At 43.4% G+C, this 17,127-nt stretch overlaps 1 protein-coding gene and 1 pseudogene across 1 annotated transcript; both read right to left on the bottom strand.

The window, feature by feature from the left end:
- LOC115664372 (tRNA-specific adenosine deaminase TAD2-like) overlaps positions 1 to 17,127 on the bottom strand; it is a 99,671-nt pseudogene that overhangs the window by 15,930 nt on the left and 66,614 nt on the right.
- Positions 1,297 to 1,773, bottom strand: LOC115663015 (TMV resistance protein N-like). Its single transcript, XM_030585076.2, has one exon. The coding sequence runs from the start codon at positions 1,771 to 1,773 to the stop codon at positions 1,297 to 1,299; it is 477 nt and encodes a 158-aa protein (XP_030440936.2).

Consider the following 17,127-nt stretch of genomic DNA (forward strand, 5'->3'; position numbering starts at 1 on the left):
AGTATTAAATTCCCCGAAGCACGATGTCATTTCTTTACATGGCCTACACACACTAATCATCTCGTATGAAACATTGCGAACTTCCTTATTCCTTCCAAACAAATGGGGTAAGTGCAATAACACTACTTAACATATTGTGCATTTGTCAATCAAGTTTTAACATTTTATTTTGATCAAATGAGTTAGGAAAATTTTCAGCCGATGAAGTGCTAGTGTCAATTTTTTATTATTGAAAAAGTTACGCGTGTGTTCTATGGATAGCCACATGTGATTTTTCGAACTTAAAATGCCACTTGTGACAAGTTTAGGACTCAGTTGACCAAAATCGAAAAGTTAGAGAACTCAATTGACCAAAATGAGACATGAAGACCTCAAATAGTCCACAGAGAAAATGTTTAGAACTTTTATTACACTTTTAGGAGGGCAACAACGATCCAAAAGATTCTTTACCAAAAAAAAATACAACGATCCAAAAGAAAGAGCTACAGACGTTACCCGAATGAAACAGGGCTTAGCAAAAGCTAAAGGCATAATTCTATTGTTTTGATGGCCAAAAATAGGTTTATTTTCGTGCCAGTGAATTTCAATAAATATTAGTAAGTGTCAAAAAAATGTCGGTGAAAAAAAGTTCAGTGACTTTTCTTTCACATAACTTACCAACAATTTTTTGAAATCATCAAATTCTTTTTATAATTTGCACATGACCCATTTTGTACTAAGTTACAAAATTTGATTTGCATAACTCATGGCCTCAAATTTACTAACTTTTATTTGAAATTACTAACACAAATTAGAGTAACTTACCATCTTTGATCATATTAAATAAACCTACTAGTTTTGGATTACCAACTTTCATTGAAGCTACTTACCAATATTTACTTGTTCTTTTAATTTGCCAACTTTTCTATTGGGTTACTAGCTCTCATTTGAATTACTTACTAACTCATTTTTTAAATTGTCAACCTTAATTAGACCGACTTACCAATTTTTCTTCGATTAACAATTCTTGTTTGTGTTACTTGCCAAGTTTATTTTTTTAATTATCAATTTTTCTTATCTTTTGCAGATTTTTATTTATCTTTCTTAACTACACTTAGATTCACCAATTCTTTTATGAAATTACTAACTTAAACTTAAGAGACTTAGGAATTTCCAGGAATCATAAGATGAAGCATCTATACATATACTTACAATCATGTGTGCATCGATTTATTTATTTATCTAATTTTTAAAAATGATCTTTATATTTACTTGTAAAGATTACTTTTTTTACAGAAAATATGGACTCCACCGTACTTACCCATCATTCAAATGCCATCCGGACAAGTTACCAACATCAAAAAGAGCTTTCTTCCATCTCTTCACTTCCTCCGAATCCTTCCCAAACGTGGACTCATGCTTAGCCAGAGCTCTTCGATAACTCTCTCTGCCGCCTCTCACTTCTCTTGGGTCCACGTCATAAAACACTGGTAGAACGGTGAGCTTCTTTTGCTCCTTGCATTCCATAATCCTCGCCACCTCTTCCAAGCACCACCATGAGGACGCATAGTCCTCGGAGAAAATGATGACTGCAATGCACGATTCTTCAATGGCCTTCATAAGCGTTGTCGATATATGGTCTCCCTTTCTCAATTCCTCGCTATCACGAAAAGTGTATATTCCATTCTGGTCCAAAGCTTTGTAGAGATGACCGAGGAAAGTTTTACGCACGTCCGCACCTCTGAAACTCAAGAAGACGTCGTAAATTTTTTCGGGTTTTGATGAAGAAGCCATTTGGACGATGGAGCTCAACAATCGGAAACAATCGAAAACGACTATCAGCCGAAAATTTGAAACTGTGTTTTCAGGTAGTTCATCCACCACTTGATTGTCTTGTTGATTTATTCTCGCGCTAGAGGTGAGAGATGCATGACTTTTTTTCGGGTAGGGTGAGCAAAGAATAATATTAGAAATTAGGAAAATGAAGACCGCGTACGACCGCGTGACTCAGGCTCCTTTGTGGCCGACAAAAGTAGGGACTAGTAATAGATCACAAACCGACAAACAACTTTCGTGGTCTTCCTCGAAATTTCATCCCTAACGACCGTGAAGTACTAGTCGAGAGATATATAATTACACGCACTATCAAGTGTGGACAAATCACAAACCGATTCTCTGATGGACACAAGCTTCTTTGTGGCCGACAAAAGTAGTGGAGAAACGACTTTGGGGTGGTGGACTCTTGTGATCTGATCATAGGCTCACTAATCAGAAAAACTTTGCTGGCTTCCTCGAAATGGAAATGGCATCCGTCTCTTTGTTGGAGGATTTGTGTTTCATATATTAAAATCTGCGAGGGATTTGCAGTCTTAAAAAAAGAAGCAGTATGTATTCCCATACTGCACGCGATCAAGCAATCAAGTTGATGTTCAAGCCTTGTGAAAATTCAGGCTTCGTGCATATTAAATATATACGACATGGCATAAAGTTTTGTATTGGTTTTGATTGAAAAAAAATTTCATTAGAGTTGTCTCCATATGTGGTGTTTAAATAGTTTACGTTTGCTTTATCACATAATTCAAATCTTTTGGAGATTGAAATTCCAAATAAGAAAAGCACTGTGGATTCATGTAGAAAAATGATTAATCATGCATAATGTCTTATGCTGAATTATGTGGATCAACAATGTTGACAATCTATAGTTTTTACTCCCGATTATATTTAAATTCTCCATTCTCAATCATAGAAAAGTAATGGTTAAGAAGACAAATCAGACTTATATAAAAGTGACACGTATTGATACTTTATAAATGGATATGCTGTTTTAATTAGCTTATTAAATAAATGAGCCAGCAGCAGCTCATCCACAATTGTTTGTTTTTTTGTTGAGAAAACGCTAAGATGCTTTCAAAGCATCGTGTCATCAACCACCAAATTAATTATTCAATATCAAGTGTTATGAATTTTTGACTTTCCTCTAAAGCAAAATATTATGAACGAATAATTATGTGGTGGTTTGGGAACACCTAACCTTCTCTCTGTTGGCGCATGCTGCAATTGTTCTATTGCTTCAATATGGCTAAGGAGCTTGGTTGATTGTAATGTATAACCTCTCATCAATAGTGCCACTTGACTTATATTTTGGTGATATATGCCACTAACCCAATGTGCTCTTGAGAAGTGGTTTTAGAACTGAAAGCTGGAGTCTACTATATTCAACAGTTCCAAGTTCAATTTATCTTCTTTTCTCTTTTGGCACCGAAAGAAAAGAAGAGTGACGACTTTTAAGTCAAGCCCGTGAAATTTTTTCAAAGTGGGAGGAAAAAGTCTCTAGCTTTATAGTTAGAGGAACCATGCTTGAAGATAGTCATGAAGAACGCGCATTTATTTCTCTTCAAATTCTCTTAATTATTATGTGTGCAATTGTCACAGCATCAATTACTAGTACGATAGTTGTTATGTGACATCCTGAAAATCAGTCCATTTGGAATTATAAAATACTGAGTTTTATAAATGTACTCGTAGTTAGTTCTCACCCGGAACTGATCATTCCTGGGATACTAACCATTAGGGAAATGCTAATTAGGGATTTAAATTCGTACGACTAAAAGAAAATTCGATCGTGAATTAAATTTCGACCATGAAATCGTCGAGGTGATATTTTGAGCCACTGTTGACCGATCCAAGGATGGCTAGGGGTTAATTCGCCACTGTAATAGTAATGGATCGCGGGTGATTCCGCCGGACCGCGAAATGACTTGACGAATTATTCTGAACCTATACCGAACGATCGTACCCCTCGGATCTAGTAATTGATCCTCGCAATTTTAATGACAATCGAAGTCGTTGCGACCCGAATAAATTTGCACGTGACCTGAATTATTGTCAGTCACGGGTCGAATATGCGAATTTCCCCAACAAGCCGCCCGTTAGTTTGAGAAACGCTCGAGTTGCGTTTGATAAAATTTGATTATTTAGTTTAGCCCAAATCGGACAGCGGAAAAATTTGGAAGTCACAACGGGACGTTAGGACGACGTTGCGGATGGAACGTGCAATTTTGGATGTGCTCGAATCCTTCAGAAAAGTTTGATTTCGGCGAGAAACGGAGAAAGTGACCATTTTACCCTTGGAATTTATTAAAGGGTTAATTTTAAAGGGCAAGGGCATTTTGGTAATTTTTCCCTAAAAGTTGGAAAAGACAATTTTGCCCTTGGACTTTTTGAGAAATTACAAGAGTGCCCTTGGATATTTTTGGTAAGATTCGATCTGGGCCGTCGGTTTCAAGATTAGATCGAATCTGGACCGTTGGATCAAAAAGATTAGACGAGGGCGTTTTGGTAATTTGCCAAAGTGAGTCAAAACTCACTATTTAGGTCCAATGAACTTTCTCTCTCCTCTCTCTCTCTCTCCCCCTTCCCATTCGGCTTCCCCCTCCACCGTGAAACCCCCCCGTGCTCTCTCTCTCTCCTTGCCGATCGCCGCCGAACCATCACTGCCGGTCTCCGCCACCGCGCCGTCCACCGCCACGCCGTCGCCGATCCGCCGCTCCCGACCCCCACGCCGTCCGTCTCTCTCTCTCCTCCCCGTGTGGCCGTGAGCCTTGCCGGTCACGCCCAAGCCGCGCCGTCGCCGCCCAAGTCGATCGCCGCCCGCCGAGAGCCGTACACCGTCGCCGCCGTTCCCGATTAAGTGCCGCCGCTTTCCGTTCTAGCCGCGATAGTCTAGAACGCGGGTAAGTCGCGCTCTAAACCCAACTTAGGACTTCGGGTATCGACGGGCGATTTTTGGGTGAAATCGGGTATAAGTTAAGTGCGGAATTGCATGATTTAGGAGTGGAATTATGTGGCGGGCCTTAGGATTGAATTCGGACAATTTTTATTGGAAATTTGAGGAAAACAGTGAGCTGTGGACTACTGTTCATGGGGCTGTGATGGGCCGATCGGGACGTAAGTTGCATTTTTAGAACCGACATTTAATGGCGAGAAAGTCTCGTGAAGGACCGGAATCGATTTGACGCCATTTGGTTGGAGAAAAATGGCAAATTGTGCGTTTATGGTGTGTTTGGACTGTGACCGAATTTTTGTGATGAAATTAAGTGCATGGTTGTGTAATTGCCTGATTGAAATATGCCTGTTAGGTGCACGCGTGGGCCATACTGATTTAATTATTAAAATTGGCCTTGTCAAATGCTGAGTGAGCATGGGTCATGTGTAATTGATGCGTGCACGGGCCACGTGTGATTGGCCAGTTGTGTGTGGAAATTGCTTGTTGAGCATATGCCTGAGTAAGAAAGTGGATGTGGTTTGATATGAATTCGTGGAAATTGTGCCGTCCTGAGGCGTGTACGTTTACGCGGGACGATGCCCGGTATTACCGGAAGACTGCCAGCCTGAGGCGTGTACTTTAATGCAGGTTGCGTAGTAGGTGGTAGGTGTTGAGCCCGAGGCGTGTACGTTTACGCGGGCAAGAAACATGGCCCGAGGCGTGTACGTTTACGCGGCCCGGAAGTGTTGTGGAAAGAGGTCCCAGTGTACCTGAGGCGTGTACTGTAACGCGGGTCACTGGCGAGGCATGAGGAAACGAGATAGTGAGAACGGAATGAGTGCATGACATAAGAATTGTGCATGCTTGTGATCGTATGTGATGTGCCTGCTTTGGGATAATGGTGCATGTGATTATGTTTGTGAAATTGTCTGGAGGTACGTGATAGCCTAGGTGGGGTTTAGGGGTGAACTTGCTGAGAAGTGTTCTCATGGTTGTTTCAACCAATATTTTCAGAACCCCGACCTGAGCCATGAATCCTCCGCCACCGCCGCCAGAACGTTTTGGAGTACCTGTGCACACCGAGCTAGAAGTTTTAGAGTTTCCGATGGGTGATGGAATGACCTGGATTAAGCACACTACTACCATTTTCTTAGAAGTAGGTTTACCCCTTTGGGAGGAGCAGAAGTACACTGCCTGGTTCTTCCGGGATCAAGCCGGGGATGAGTTCGGGCCCGTTAGGGGTTTCGATGTTCCGTTTGATTTAGTTGGGGATTGGGACCCGACTGCCGTACCCCCGATTGATGGAGAGTTGACCAGTACGGAGGTTAGCGTAGCGCAATCTGGGATGCATCCAGCACCCGCCGCTCAGGGATCTTCGGAGGCTGAGTATGAGCCCGAGCCCGAAGCATCGCAAGCTGAGGATGACCCGATGGACATAGACTTAGAACCCATCCCCGAAGAGGAAACAGAGAAAGAGGAACCAGAGGAAGAAGAACCAGAGGAAGTAGAGCCCGAGGCAGAACCCGAGAACGAGTCGGAGGAGTCGGAAGAGCCTGTAGGAGACCCGGAGTATATACTCCCGTTTAAGGAATACATGGATCCCAATTACGTACCTGAGATCAATTTCTTTGATTTTCTAGCCGAGGAGTACCAGAATGCTATTCCAGCTGAGTCGGGTGACATTGATCATCCGATTGTGATTGAGGCGGAGCCGGAGTCTTCGGAGGAGCAAACGGATCAGGGGAGTTCAGACTCCGATGATGATGAGTCAGATTCTGAATGGACTCCGAGTAAGGGGCGAAAAGGATAGTGTAGGGGCGTAGAAGTTAGGCTTTTTGCGAGTACCATTTTTTAGGGTAGGATGCCAGGTCATCAATCCTTTTTGGATTTCGATGGTTTTAATACGGTGTGCACATGTATATTAAGGTTTGTAAGACTGTAAATATTATGGTATAAGTTCGAATGAGAAAAGAATATGTATATTCTCTCTCTTTTTTTCCCCAGTTTTATTTGTCCGGATTAATTGTGGTTTCCGTTGTGGATTTAAATCTCTGATGATTATAATTGAGGTCGGCGATAATTCCTGGGTTGTCGCATAAATCGACCAGTGGTGGATGTCGTGAGCTCAATAGGGTTCGGGGCGTGACATCCCCGTTTGAATTAGTATTAGAGCAAGGTCAGCTCGATCTAGACTGGTCGAAGTTTGGAGTGATAAGGAGCAGAAACCCTGGGGTAGAATTTAGGGAGACTTAGTGAGTTGTAAGGCGGAATGAGCTACATGTGCCTCCAGATTGTTTGTTATGATTGATTGGGTGAATTGTATGTTGTGATGGAAATGCAGGTGCGTCTGGACCTAAGGTAAGTGTTCGGACCTTTGTGATTGTGATCTCGTGATTGGTAGTGAGGAGTTGCCTGTTGAGTGAATTATTGTGCTAATTCACTCTTTAGAATCAGATTAATCTAGTGGGCCTATAGTGTTGATTCCTAAATGGAATTATAGCAGGTAGGAGAGTGGTAGAATTGCGATAATGAGCAGTGAAGGAAGAGGCGTAGGAAGAGTCCCAAGAAGGGGCACTGGAAGGGGAACGAGAGGTCGAGGTCGTGCTCGAGCTAGGGCTGTAGAGGACCTGGGTATGGGTGCAGGAGTGATAGAAAATCTTGGGGTCAATGCTGGAGCTGCAGCAAAACTCAGAGTGGAAGCTAGACCGGCTGAGGATCCTAGAATGGAAGCTGTTATGAGGACCCTAGAACAGATCGGAAATCTGTTAGGACAGTAGGCTCAGGAAAGAGCTGCTGCGGATGCCCAAGCTGCCGAGGCCGCTGTGGCCGCTGTTGCTGTTAATGATAATGAGAACCAAGGGCAGGGGCATGTGATTGTAAATAGACCGTTGCATCAATTGGTAGAGCAGTTTATAAAGTTAAAACCGCTTAAGTTCTCTGGGAAAGGTGACCCTGAGGCTGCACCTCGTTGGATAGAGGAACTCGAGAAGGCTTTTGAGGTGTTAGAGTGTAATGATCATGAGAAAGTAACTCTGGCGGTATACCAGTTGCAGGATAACGTGAACGATTGGTGGAAGGCCACCAGAGATAGGGTTTTTCCAGAAGGTACAGCCCGGACTTGGGCTGCTTTTACTAAAAGTTTCTATGATAAGTATTTTTCGGCTAGTGCCAGGAAAAGGAAGTTAGCCGAATTTATGAGACTCCGCCAGGGTCAGATGATAGTAGATCAGTATGAGGCGAAATTTGCGAGGCTGTCTAAGATTGCGCCAAGAATGGTGGAACATTCTGATGACAAGGCGCGAAGATTTCGGGACGGATTGAGGGCTGATATTCGTAGCCAGTTGTTACTGGTAAATCTGCAGACGTATGAGGAGATATTCGATAGGGCCCAAATCCTTGAGCGAGATCAGGTGGATAGGGCCTCTGCCTCTGGATCGAGATTTGTCCAGGGAAGGGACAATCGTAATCCTGGAAAGAGGCCGATGATGGATAATAGGCGCTTTACTCCTTCTGTTAAAAGGAATATTGGGAAACCAGTCTGGAATTTTAATGGACCGTGTAGAATTTGTGGAGGTAGACACGGGAGTGGACCTTGTCCAACCCGAGGTGGAGCGTGTTTTGGATGTGGGGGATTCGGTCATCATATAAGGAATTGCCCCAATCCCAGACAGAATAGGCCGCCTGCATTGCCGCCACCTCGGAATGGGAATCAGGCTGGAGCGGCCCAGACAGCAAATCAGAATAGGCCTCAAGCGCAAGGACGAGTGTATGCTATGGCCAGACGAGAGGCTGAGAACGCACCAGGGGTTGTCACAGGTATGATTTCTCTGTGCAACCATGCTGCGTATGCTTTATTTGACCATGGGGCGTCACATTCTTTCGTATCGAAACAGTTTGTTGATTTAATTGATTTGGAACCGCGATTGCTTGATGTGGTATTATGTGTGACCACTCCCTTGAATGATAAGATGCTGATTTCGTTGGGTTGTCCAAACTGTAAGATTGTGATTGGGGATAGGGAGGAAATGATTAATTTAGCAGTTCTAGACATGTATGAATTTGATGTGATAGTGGGCATGGATTGGCTGTCTAAGAAGAAGGCCGTAATGGATTGTGGTAGTAGGGTGATCCAATTGAATCCTGTTGGACATCCGGAATTTAAATTTGTGGGAAGTCGAGGAGGACCCTCGATTCCATGGATTTCGTCGCCAGAAATGATGAAATTGCTGAGTGAAGGTTGTCAAGGGTTTTTAGCGGCAGTAGTTGATTCAACGGCCGAAGAGCCGAGGCTTGAGGATATAACTGTGGTGTGCGAGTATCCCGATGTGTTCCCTCAGGAATTGCCGTGACTACCACCAGCGAGGGAGGTAGAATTTGTAATCGAATTGGCACCTGAGACCGAGCCAATTTCGAAAGCACCTTATAGGATGTCGTTGTCGGAGTTAAAAGAGTTAAAGGTGCAGATGCAGGAATTGTTGGATAAGGGATTTATTCGTCTTAGTGCGTCTCCGTGGGGAGCGCTGGTGTTATTTGTGAGAAAGAAAGATGGATCATTGAGGTTGTGCAATGATTATAGGCAGCTGAATCAGGTGACGATTAAAAATAAATATCCCTTGCCGAGGATTGATGATTTGTTTGATCAGTTGCAAGGGGCTTCGGTGTTCTTTAAAATTGACTTGAGAACAGGATATCATCAGTTGAGGATTAGGACGGAGGATATCCCAAAGACGGCATTCAGAACGAGGTATGGACATTATGAGTTTACTGTAATGCCGTTTGGATTGACGAACGCCCATGCTGCCTTTATGGACCTGATGAATCGGGTGTTCAAAGAATTCTTAGACCAGTTTGTGATCGTTTTTATAGACGATATATTGGTATATTCGAAAAGTTCCGAGGAACATGAATTCCATTTGAGTAAGGTCCTACAGACTTTAAGGGAGAACGCGCTATATACTAAGTTTAGCAAGTGCGAATTCTGGCTCAGTCGAGTAGCTTTTCTCGGTCATGTAATCTCTGGGGAAGGAATTTCAGTTGACCCGACGAAGATCGAAGCTGTGATGAAATGGCCTAGACCAACGACGGTAACCGAGGTTCGGAGTTTTCTAGGTTTGGCTAGATATTATCATCGTTTTGTGGAAGGATTTTCGGCAATAGCAACGCCGTTGACCCATTTGTTGAAAAAGGAAACGAGGTTTGATTGGTCAGATAAATGTGAGAGGAGTTTTCAGGAATTGAAGCATAGATTGACAACGGCACCAGTGTTGACTATTCCGTCAGGACCTAGAGGATATGCTCAGGGCGTGTGTGCTGGATTTCTAGGGTAAGTGGGAAGAGCAACTACCCTTAGTAGAGTTTGCTTATAATAATAGTTTCCAGCAGAGCATTGGAATGACGCCTTTTGAAGCACTATATGGTAGAGTTTGTAGAACGCCCGTGTGTTGGGACGAAGTGGGAGAAAGGACTATAACCGGGCCAGAGTTAGTGGAGCAGTCGATTGAGGCGGTTAAGATTATATGCGAAAGACTAAAGACAGCGCAGAGCCATCAAAAGAGTTATGCAGACAGAAGGCGAAGACCTTTGGAGTTTCAAGTAGGGGATCACGTGTTTCTTAAGGTATCGCCCATGAGAGGACTATCCAGGTTCGGTAAGAAGGGTAAGTTAAGTCCAAGGTACGTGGGACCTTTTGAAATTTTAGAAAGGATCGGGGATTTGGCATATCGTCTTGCACTTCCGCCGAATTTATCACAAGTGCATAATGTGTTCCACGTATCGATGTTAAGGAGATATGAACCGGATCCGACGCATGTATTGAATTATGAGGAGATCGAAGTTAATGACAAATTGTCTTATGTCGAGAGACCGGTAAGAATCGAAGATCGTAAGGAGCGAGTGTTGAGGAACAAGACAATCCCGATGGTCAAAGTTATTTGGGAGCACCACGGGACTGAAGGCGCAACTTGGGAAAGTGAAGAGGTGATGCAATGTCAATACCCCCAGTTGTTTGAGTAGTAGTAGGAATTGTAAATATTGGGTAGTGGTGAGATTTGTAAATTTCGAGGATGAAATTTTTGTAAGGGGGGAAGAGTTGTGACATCCTGAAAATCAGTCCATTTGAGATTATAAAATACTGAGTTTTATAAATGTACTCGTAGTTAGTTCTCGCCCGGAACTGATCATTCCTGGGATACTAACCATTAGGGAAAGGCTAATTAGGGATTTAAATTCGTACGACTAAAAGAAAATTCGATCGTGAATTGATTTTCGACCATGAAATCGTCGAGGTGATATTTTGAGCCACTGTTGGCCGATCCAAGGATAGCTATGGGTCAATTCGCCACTGTAATAGTAATGGATCGCGGGTGATTCCGCCGGACCGCGAAATGACTTGACGAATTATTCTGAACCTATACCGAACGATCGTACCCCTCGGATCTAGTAATTGATCCTCGCAATTTTAATGACAATCGAAGTCGTTGCGACCCGAATAAATTTGCACGTGACCTGAATTATTGTCAGTCACGGGTCGAATATGCGAATTTCCCCAACAAGCCGCCCGTTAGTTTGAGAAACGCTCGAGTTGCGTTTGATAAAATTTGATTATTTAGTTTAGCCCAAATCGGACAATGGAAAAATTTGGAAGTCACAACGGGACGTTAGGACGACGTTGCGGATGGAACGTGCAATTTTGGATGTGCTCGAATCCTTCAGAAAAGTTTGATTTCGGCGAGAAACGGAGAAAGTGACCATTTTACCCTTGGAATTTATTAAAGGGTTAGTTTTAAAGGGCAAGGGCATTTTGGTAATTTTTCCCTAAAAGTTGGAAAAGACAATTTTGCCCTTGGACTTTTTGAGAAATTACAAGAGTGCCCTTGGATATTTTTGGTAAGATTCGATCTGGGCCGTCGGTTTCAAGATTAGATCGAATCCGGACCGTTGGATCAAAAAGATTAGACGAGGGCGTTTTGGTAATTTGCCAAAGTGAGTCAAAACTCACTATTTAGGTCCAATGAACTTTCTCTCTCCTCTCTCTCTCTCTCCCCCTTCCCATTCGGCTTCCCCCTCCACCGTGAAACCCCCCCCCCCCCCCCGTGCTCTCTCTCTCTCCTTGCCGATCGCCGCCGAACCATCACCGCCGGTCTCCGCCACCGCGCCGTCCACCGCCACGCCGTCACCGATCCGCCGCTCCCGACCCCCACGCCGTCCGTCTCTCTCTCTCCTCTCCTCCCCGTGTGGCCGTGAGCCTTGCCGGTCACGCCCAAGCCGCGCCGTCGCCGCCCAAGCCGATCGCCGCCCGCCGGGAGCCGTACACCGTCGCCGCCGTTCCCGATTAAGTGCCGCCGCTTTCCGTTCTAGCCGCGATAGTCTAGAACGCGGGTAAGTCGCGCTCTAAACCCAACTTAGGACTTCAGGTATCGATGGGAGATTTTTGGGTGAAATTGGGTATACGTTAAGTGCGGAATTGCATGATTTAGGAGTGGAATTATGTGGCGGGCCCTAGGATTTAATTCGGACAATTTTTATTGGAAATTGGAGGACAACAGTGAGCTGTGGACTACTGTTCACGGGGCTGTGATGGGCCGATCGGGACGTAAGTTGCATTTTTAGAACCGACATTTAATGGCGAGAAAGTCTCGTGAAGGACCGGAATCGATTTGACGCCATTTGGTTGGAGAAAAATGGCGAATTGTGCGTTTATGGTGTGTTTGGACTGTGACCGAATTTTTGTGATGAAATTGAGTGCATGGTTGTGTAATTGCCTGATTGAAATATGCTGTTGGATGCACGCGTGGGCCAGACTGATTTAATTATTAAAATTGGCCTTGTCAAATGCTGAGTGAGCATGGGTCATGTGTAATTGATGCGTGCACGGGCCACGTGTGATTGGCCAGTTGTGTGTGGAAATTGCTTGTTGAGCATATGCCTGAGTAAGAAAGTGGATGTGGTTTGATATGAATTCGTGGAAATTGTGCCGTCCTGAGGCGTGTACGTTTACGCGGGACGATGCCCGGTATTACCGGAAGACTGCCAGCCTGAGGCGTGTACTTTAATGCAGGTTGCGTAGTAGGTGGTAGGTGTTGAGCCTGAGGCGTGTACGTTTACGCGGGCAAGAAACATGGCCTGAGGCGTGTACGTTTACGCGGGCCCGGAAGTGTTGTGGAAAGAGGTCCCAGTGTACCTGAGGCGTGTACTGTAACGCGGGTCACTAGCGAGGCATGAGGAAACGAGATAGTGAGAACGGAATGAGTGCATGACATAAGAATTGTGCATGCTTGTGATTGTACTGATGTGCCTGCTTTGTGATAATGGTGCATGTGATTGTGTTTGAGAAATTGTCTGGAGGTACGTGATAGCCTAGGTGGGGTTTAGGGGTGAACTTGCTGAGAAGTGTTCTCATGGTTGTTTCAACCAATATTTTCAGAACCCCGACCTGAGCCATGAATCCTCCGCCACCGCCGCCAGAACGTTTTGGAGTACCTGTGCACACCGAGCTAGAAGTTTTAGAGTTTCCGATGGGTGATGGAATGACCTGGATTAAGCACACTACTACCATTTTCTTAGAAGTAGGTTTACCCCTTTGGGAGGAGCAGAAGTACACTGCCTGGTTCTTCCGGGATCAAGCCGGGGATGAGTTCGGGCCCGTTAGGGGTTTCGATGTTCCGTTTGATTTAGTTGGGGATTGGGACCCGACTGCCGTACCCCCGATTGATGGAGAGTTGACCAGTACGGAGGTTAGCGTAGCGCAATCTGGGATGCATCCAGCACCCGCCGCTCAGGGATCTTCGGAGGCTGAGTATGAGCCCGAGCCCGAAGCATCGCAAGCTGAGGATGACCCGATGGACATAGACTTAGAACCCATCCCCGAAGAGGAAACAGAGAAAGAGGAACCAGAGGAAGAAGAACCAGAGGAAGTAGAGCCCGAGGCAGAACCCGAGAACGAGTCGGAGGAGTCGGAAGAGCCTGTAGGAGACCCGGAGTATATACTCCCGTTTAAGGAATACATGGATCCCAACTACGTACCTGAGATCAATTTCTTTGATTTTCTAGCCGAGGAGTACCAGAATGCTATTCCAGCTGAGTCGGGTGACATTGATCATCCGATTGTGATTGAGGCGGAGCCGGAGTCTTCGGAGGAGCAAACGGATCAGGGGAGTTCAGACTCCGATGATGATGAGTCAGATTCTGAATGGACTCCGAGTAAGGGGCGAAAAGGATAGTGTAGGGGCGTAGAAGTTAGGCTTTTTGCGAGTACCATTTTTTAGGGTAGGATGCCAGGTCATCAATCCTTTTTGGATTTCGATGGTTTTAATACGGTGTGCACATGTATATTAAGGTTTTTAAGACTGTAAATATTATGGTATAAGTTCGAATGAGAAAAGAATATGTATATTCTCTCTTTTTTTTCCCAGTTTTATTTGTCCGGGTTAATTGTGGTTTCCGTTGTGGATTTAAATCTCTGATGATTATAATTGAGATCGGCGATAATTCCTGGGTTGTCGCATAAATCGACCAGTGGTGGATGTTGTGAGCTCGATAGGGTTCGGGGCGTGACATATTATGCATACGAGCTGTCCTTTTGAGAATTCGATGGAAATAATATCACCTGCCTAATCACGATTCGCTAAATCTCCTCTGTTGAAAGGATAGACATCGCATAAGACCCACCTTATGTAATGTGTACGATCCAATCATCCTTTGTAAACCGAATTTATTAAATGAATTTGTGAAGTAAGGGGAATGATCATAATGTTGCAAGTGGATCCGATTTTTAGCCATGTTCCTGATCCCTCGATCGCAGTAGATGATATTGTGGCCTAAGAACGAGTTCTAATTATTATGATCTATTTATAGGTGTAAGAGGAATTTGGTCAGCGAGTTGCACAAAAATTGAACTAAATCGATGGAAGATTATAAATTCTCAACCTCGAATTTCTTTTCGTCAAATCCAAGTCAAAGTTTGAACGTTTTGAGGTTACGGTCGGTCCTGTTGTGCACCGAGCGAGGCTTTTTCCACCGTGAGACAAGGCGTCTTCTTTTTCTCCTAGCACCAAAAGAAAAGAAGAGTGACGACTTTTAAGTCAAGCCTATGAAATTTTTCTAAAGCGAAGGGAGAAAATTTTCATCTTTACTAGTCAGAGGAACGACGCTTCGAGATAGTCATGAAGAATGTGGAGGACCATGAGACGACTCTTCCAGCTTTGTTGCGTGGTGTCTATGAAAGGTTTTATGCGAGAATAAGTTTTTCTTTCCTAATTTGCCATAGGTGAAATGTCCAATATATCCCCATTCGAACGCAGAATAAAAATCTCAAGGCAAAAAGTAGCGGGTCCCAATTCCAGAGGCAATTTTGAAGACGAGCAAAGCGGCAACAAAAAAAAAAAGGGGTGGCTGTTTTTAGTTTAAGCATGAGGCAGTGTCTCAACTCTGGATTTGTGGCAGAGGCAACATAATTTATTTGAAATGATTTAGAGGGTTTTCGATTTAGATCAATGAAATATTTCACCCATCAACTGCGAGATCAGCTATCCATCTTCCATTTGGGATATTCAAAAATCCACCATGGTAGGATTCGAGTCGGTATTCAGCCGGTCGAATGGAGATTTCGGAGAAATCTCGACCCCTCACGTATTTCTTTAACTCTGTTATCCAACATGAAAAGAAAGAGATGCGTGACTTTTCTTAGAACTCGGGTAAATGACGGTGCATGGTCCAAGACATCTAAAGTGTGAACACATGGACTAATTTTCACTGAAGACCGCATATCTGTGGCCGACAAGATTAGTAAGCAGTGTTGATCGGTACTGGTCCTCGTGGACTCGCTTATTGCACGGACCGACAAACGACTTTACGGTGGTGGATTCTCGTAACCTAGGTCATAGGCCCGCTGATAAAAACAACATTGGTGGTCTTCCTCGAAATTTCATCCCCAACCTCTGAGAGGTTGTTCTTTCCTTGCCATATGGGGATTTACCACATAACCACGATCAATCTAGTGTACCAGCAAAAAATAAGTTTACATCTATTGATAATATAAAACTTCGGAAAAAATATGGTGCGGAAGTATGGACCAAGATATGTAAAAGGTATGAACACATGGACTTATTTTCACTGAAGACCGCATATCAGCTTCGAGGAAATGGCTTTGATCTGTTTAGTCTTCATTTTTCTTTCTGTAATTGAAGTATTTCATGTCATTAGGTTAGCTTTTGTCAAAGGCTCTAATAAATAAAATAAAAAAACTTTTCTGGCTCCCTCGAAAGGGCATTCCCAACCTCCAAGGTGTTGTTTTTTTTTCGCAAAATAAATAATTTTACACATGACTACTCAAAAGATATAAAATTATATGAACAACTAACTATATATAGGTCAAGCCTATTTCAATTTTTTTATCCGCATAATTACTAGCAAACCCATAAAAAAAATCTGCAAGTGCTATGAACAAATTAAGTTTTGGCCTTGACCTGGAATAGCAATTTTGATATAGAGTAATTTGCACAAAATAGCGCTTTTACGACAATATATCATTGAGAAAAACACGGTGCTTAAGTATGGACCAAGATCTGTCATAAGTGTGAACATGTGGACTTATTTTCACCCCCGTGTTATTCGGAGTATCTGATCGACACAAGCTTCTTTGTCGCCGACAAAAGTAGTGGAGAAACAACTTTGGTGTGGTGGATTCTTGTGCCCTGGTCATAGGCTCGCTAATCAGAAAAACTTTGCTGGCGTCCTCGAAATGGCATCCCCAGTCTCTAAGTGGTTTCCTTTTTACTGAGTAATAATTTAACACATGACTACTCAAATGACATATAAATCACAAGACAAATATACGTTTTGTATATAGTCAGATAATCACAACATTCCTCGCCAAATGTCAAAAGAATCAGTTTTTAAAAATTTATACGTCTTAACTTTGTATTGACACATAAATTTTTGCTTGGATACTTTTCATTCATTTCATGAGAAAACTAATAAGCGAGTTTATCGATAGTGGTGCGATTGGATGCTTAAACAAAAACATTTGCTTAAATTAGTCTCACACTTGAACTTCTTCATTTTAATTGGCCTAATGGACGGCTCGACATACGAGATGAATTAGAATTCATAACTCCAAAATCATGGCAGTTAGCTTCAATTTCATGATAGTGCAATTGGACCCAACTCTAGGATTGCGGGAGATGGTCTTAACTCTAAGATAGCAGGATTGGACATGATTCCAAGATAGTGGAATTGGTCATAACTCCTTGCTGTTGATTAAGATATGATTCGGACAAGTTGGATCACAATTCCAAGAATTGTGGAAGTTTAGATCAAAAACTATCAAGATGAGGAAGATGAGGATCAGATGAGTCAAGGACGGCCAAGAGAGCGGACTTTGATGA

Source organism: Syzygium oleosum, unplaced genomic scaffold (assembly GCF_021117445.2).
Source record: "Syzygium oleosum isolate NSW1041296 unplaced genomic scaffold, Sole_v2.1 Sole_v2.01, whole genome shotgun sequence".
Classification (NCBI taxonomy): domain Eukaryota; kingdom Viridiplantae; phylum Streptophyta; class Magnoliopsida; order Myrtales; family Myrtaceae; genus Syzygium; species Syzygium oleosum.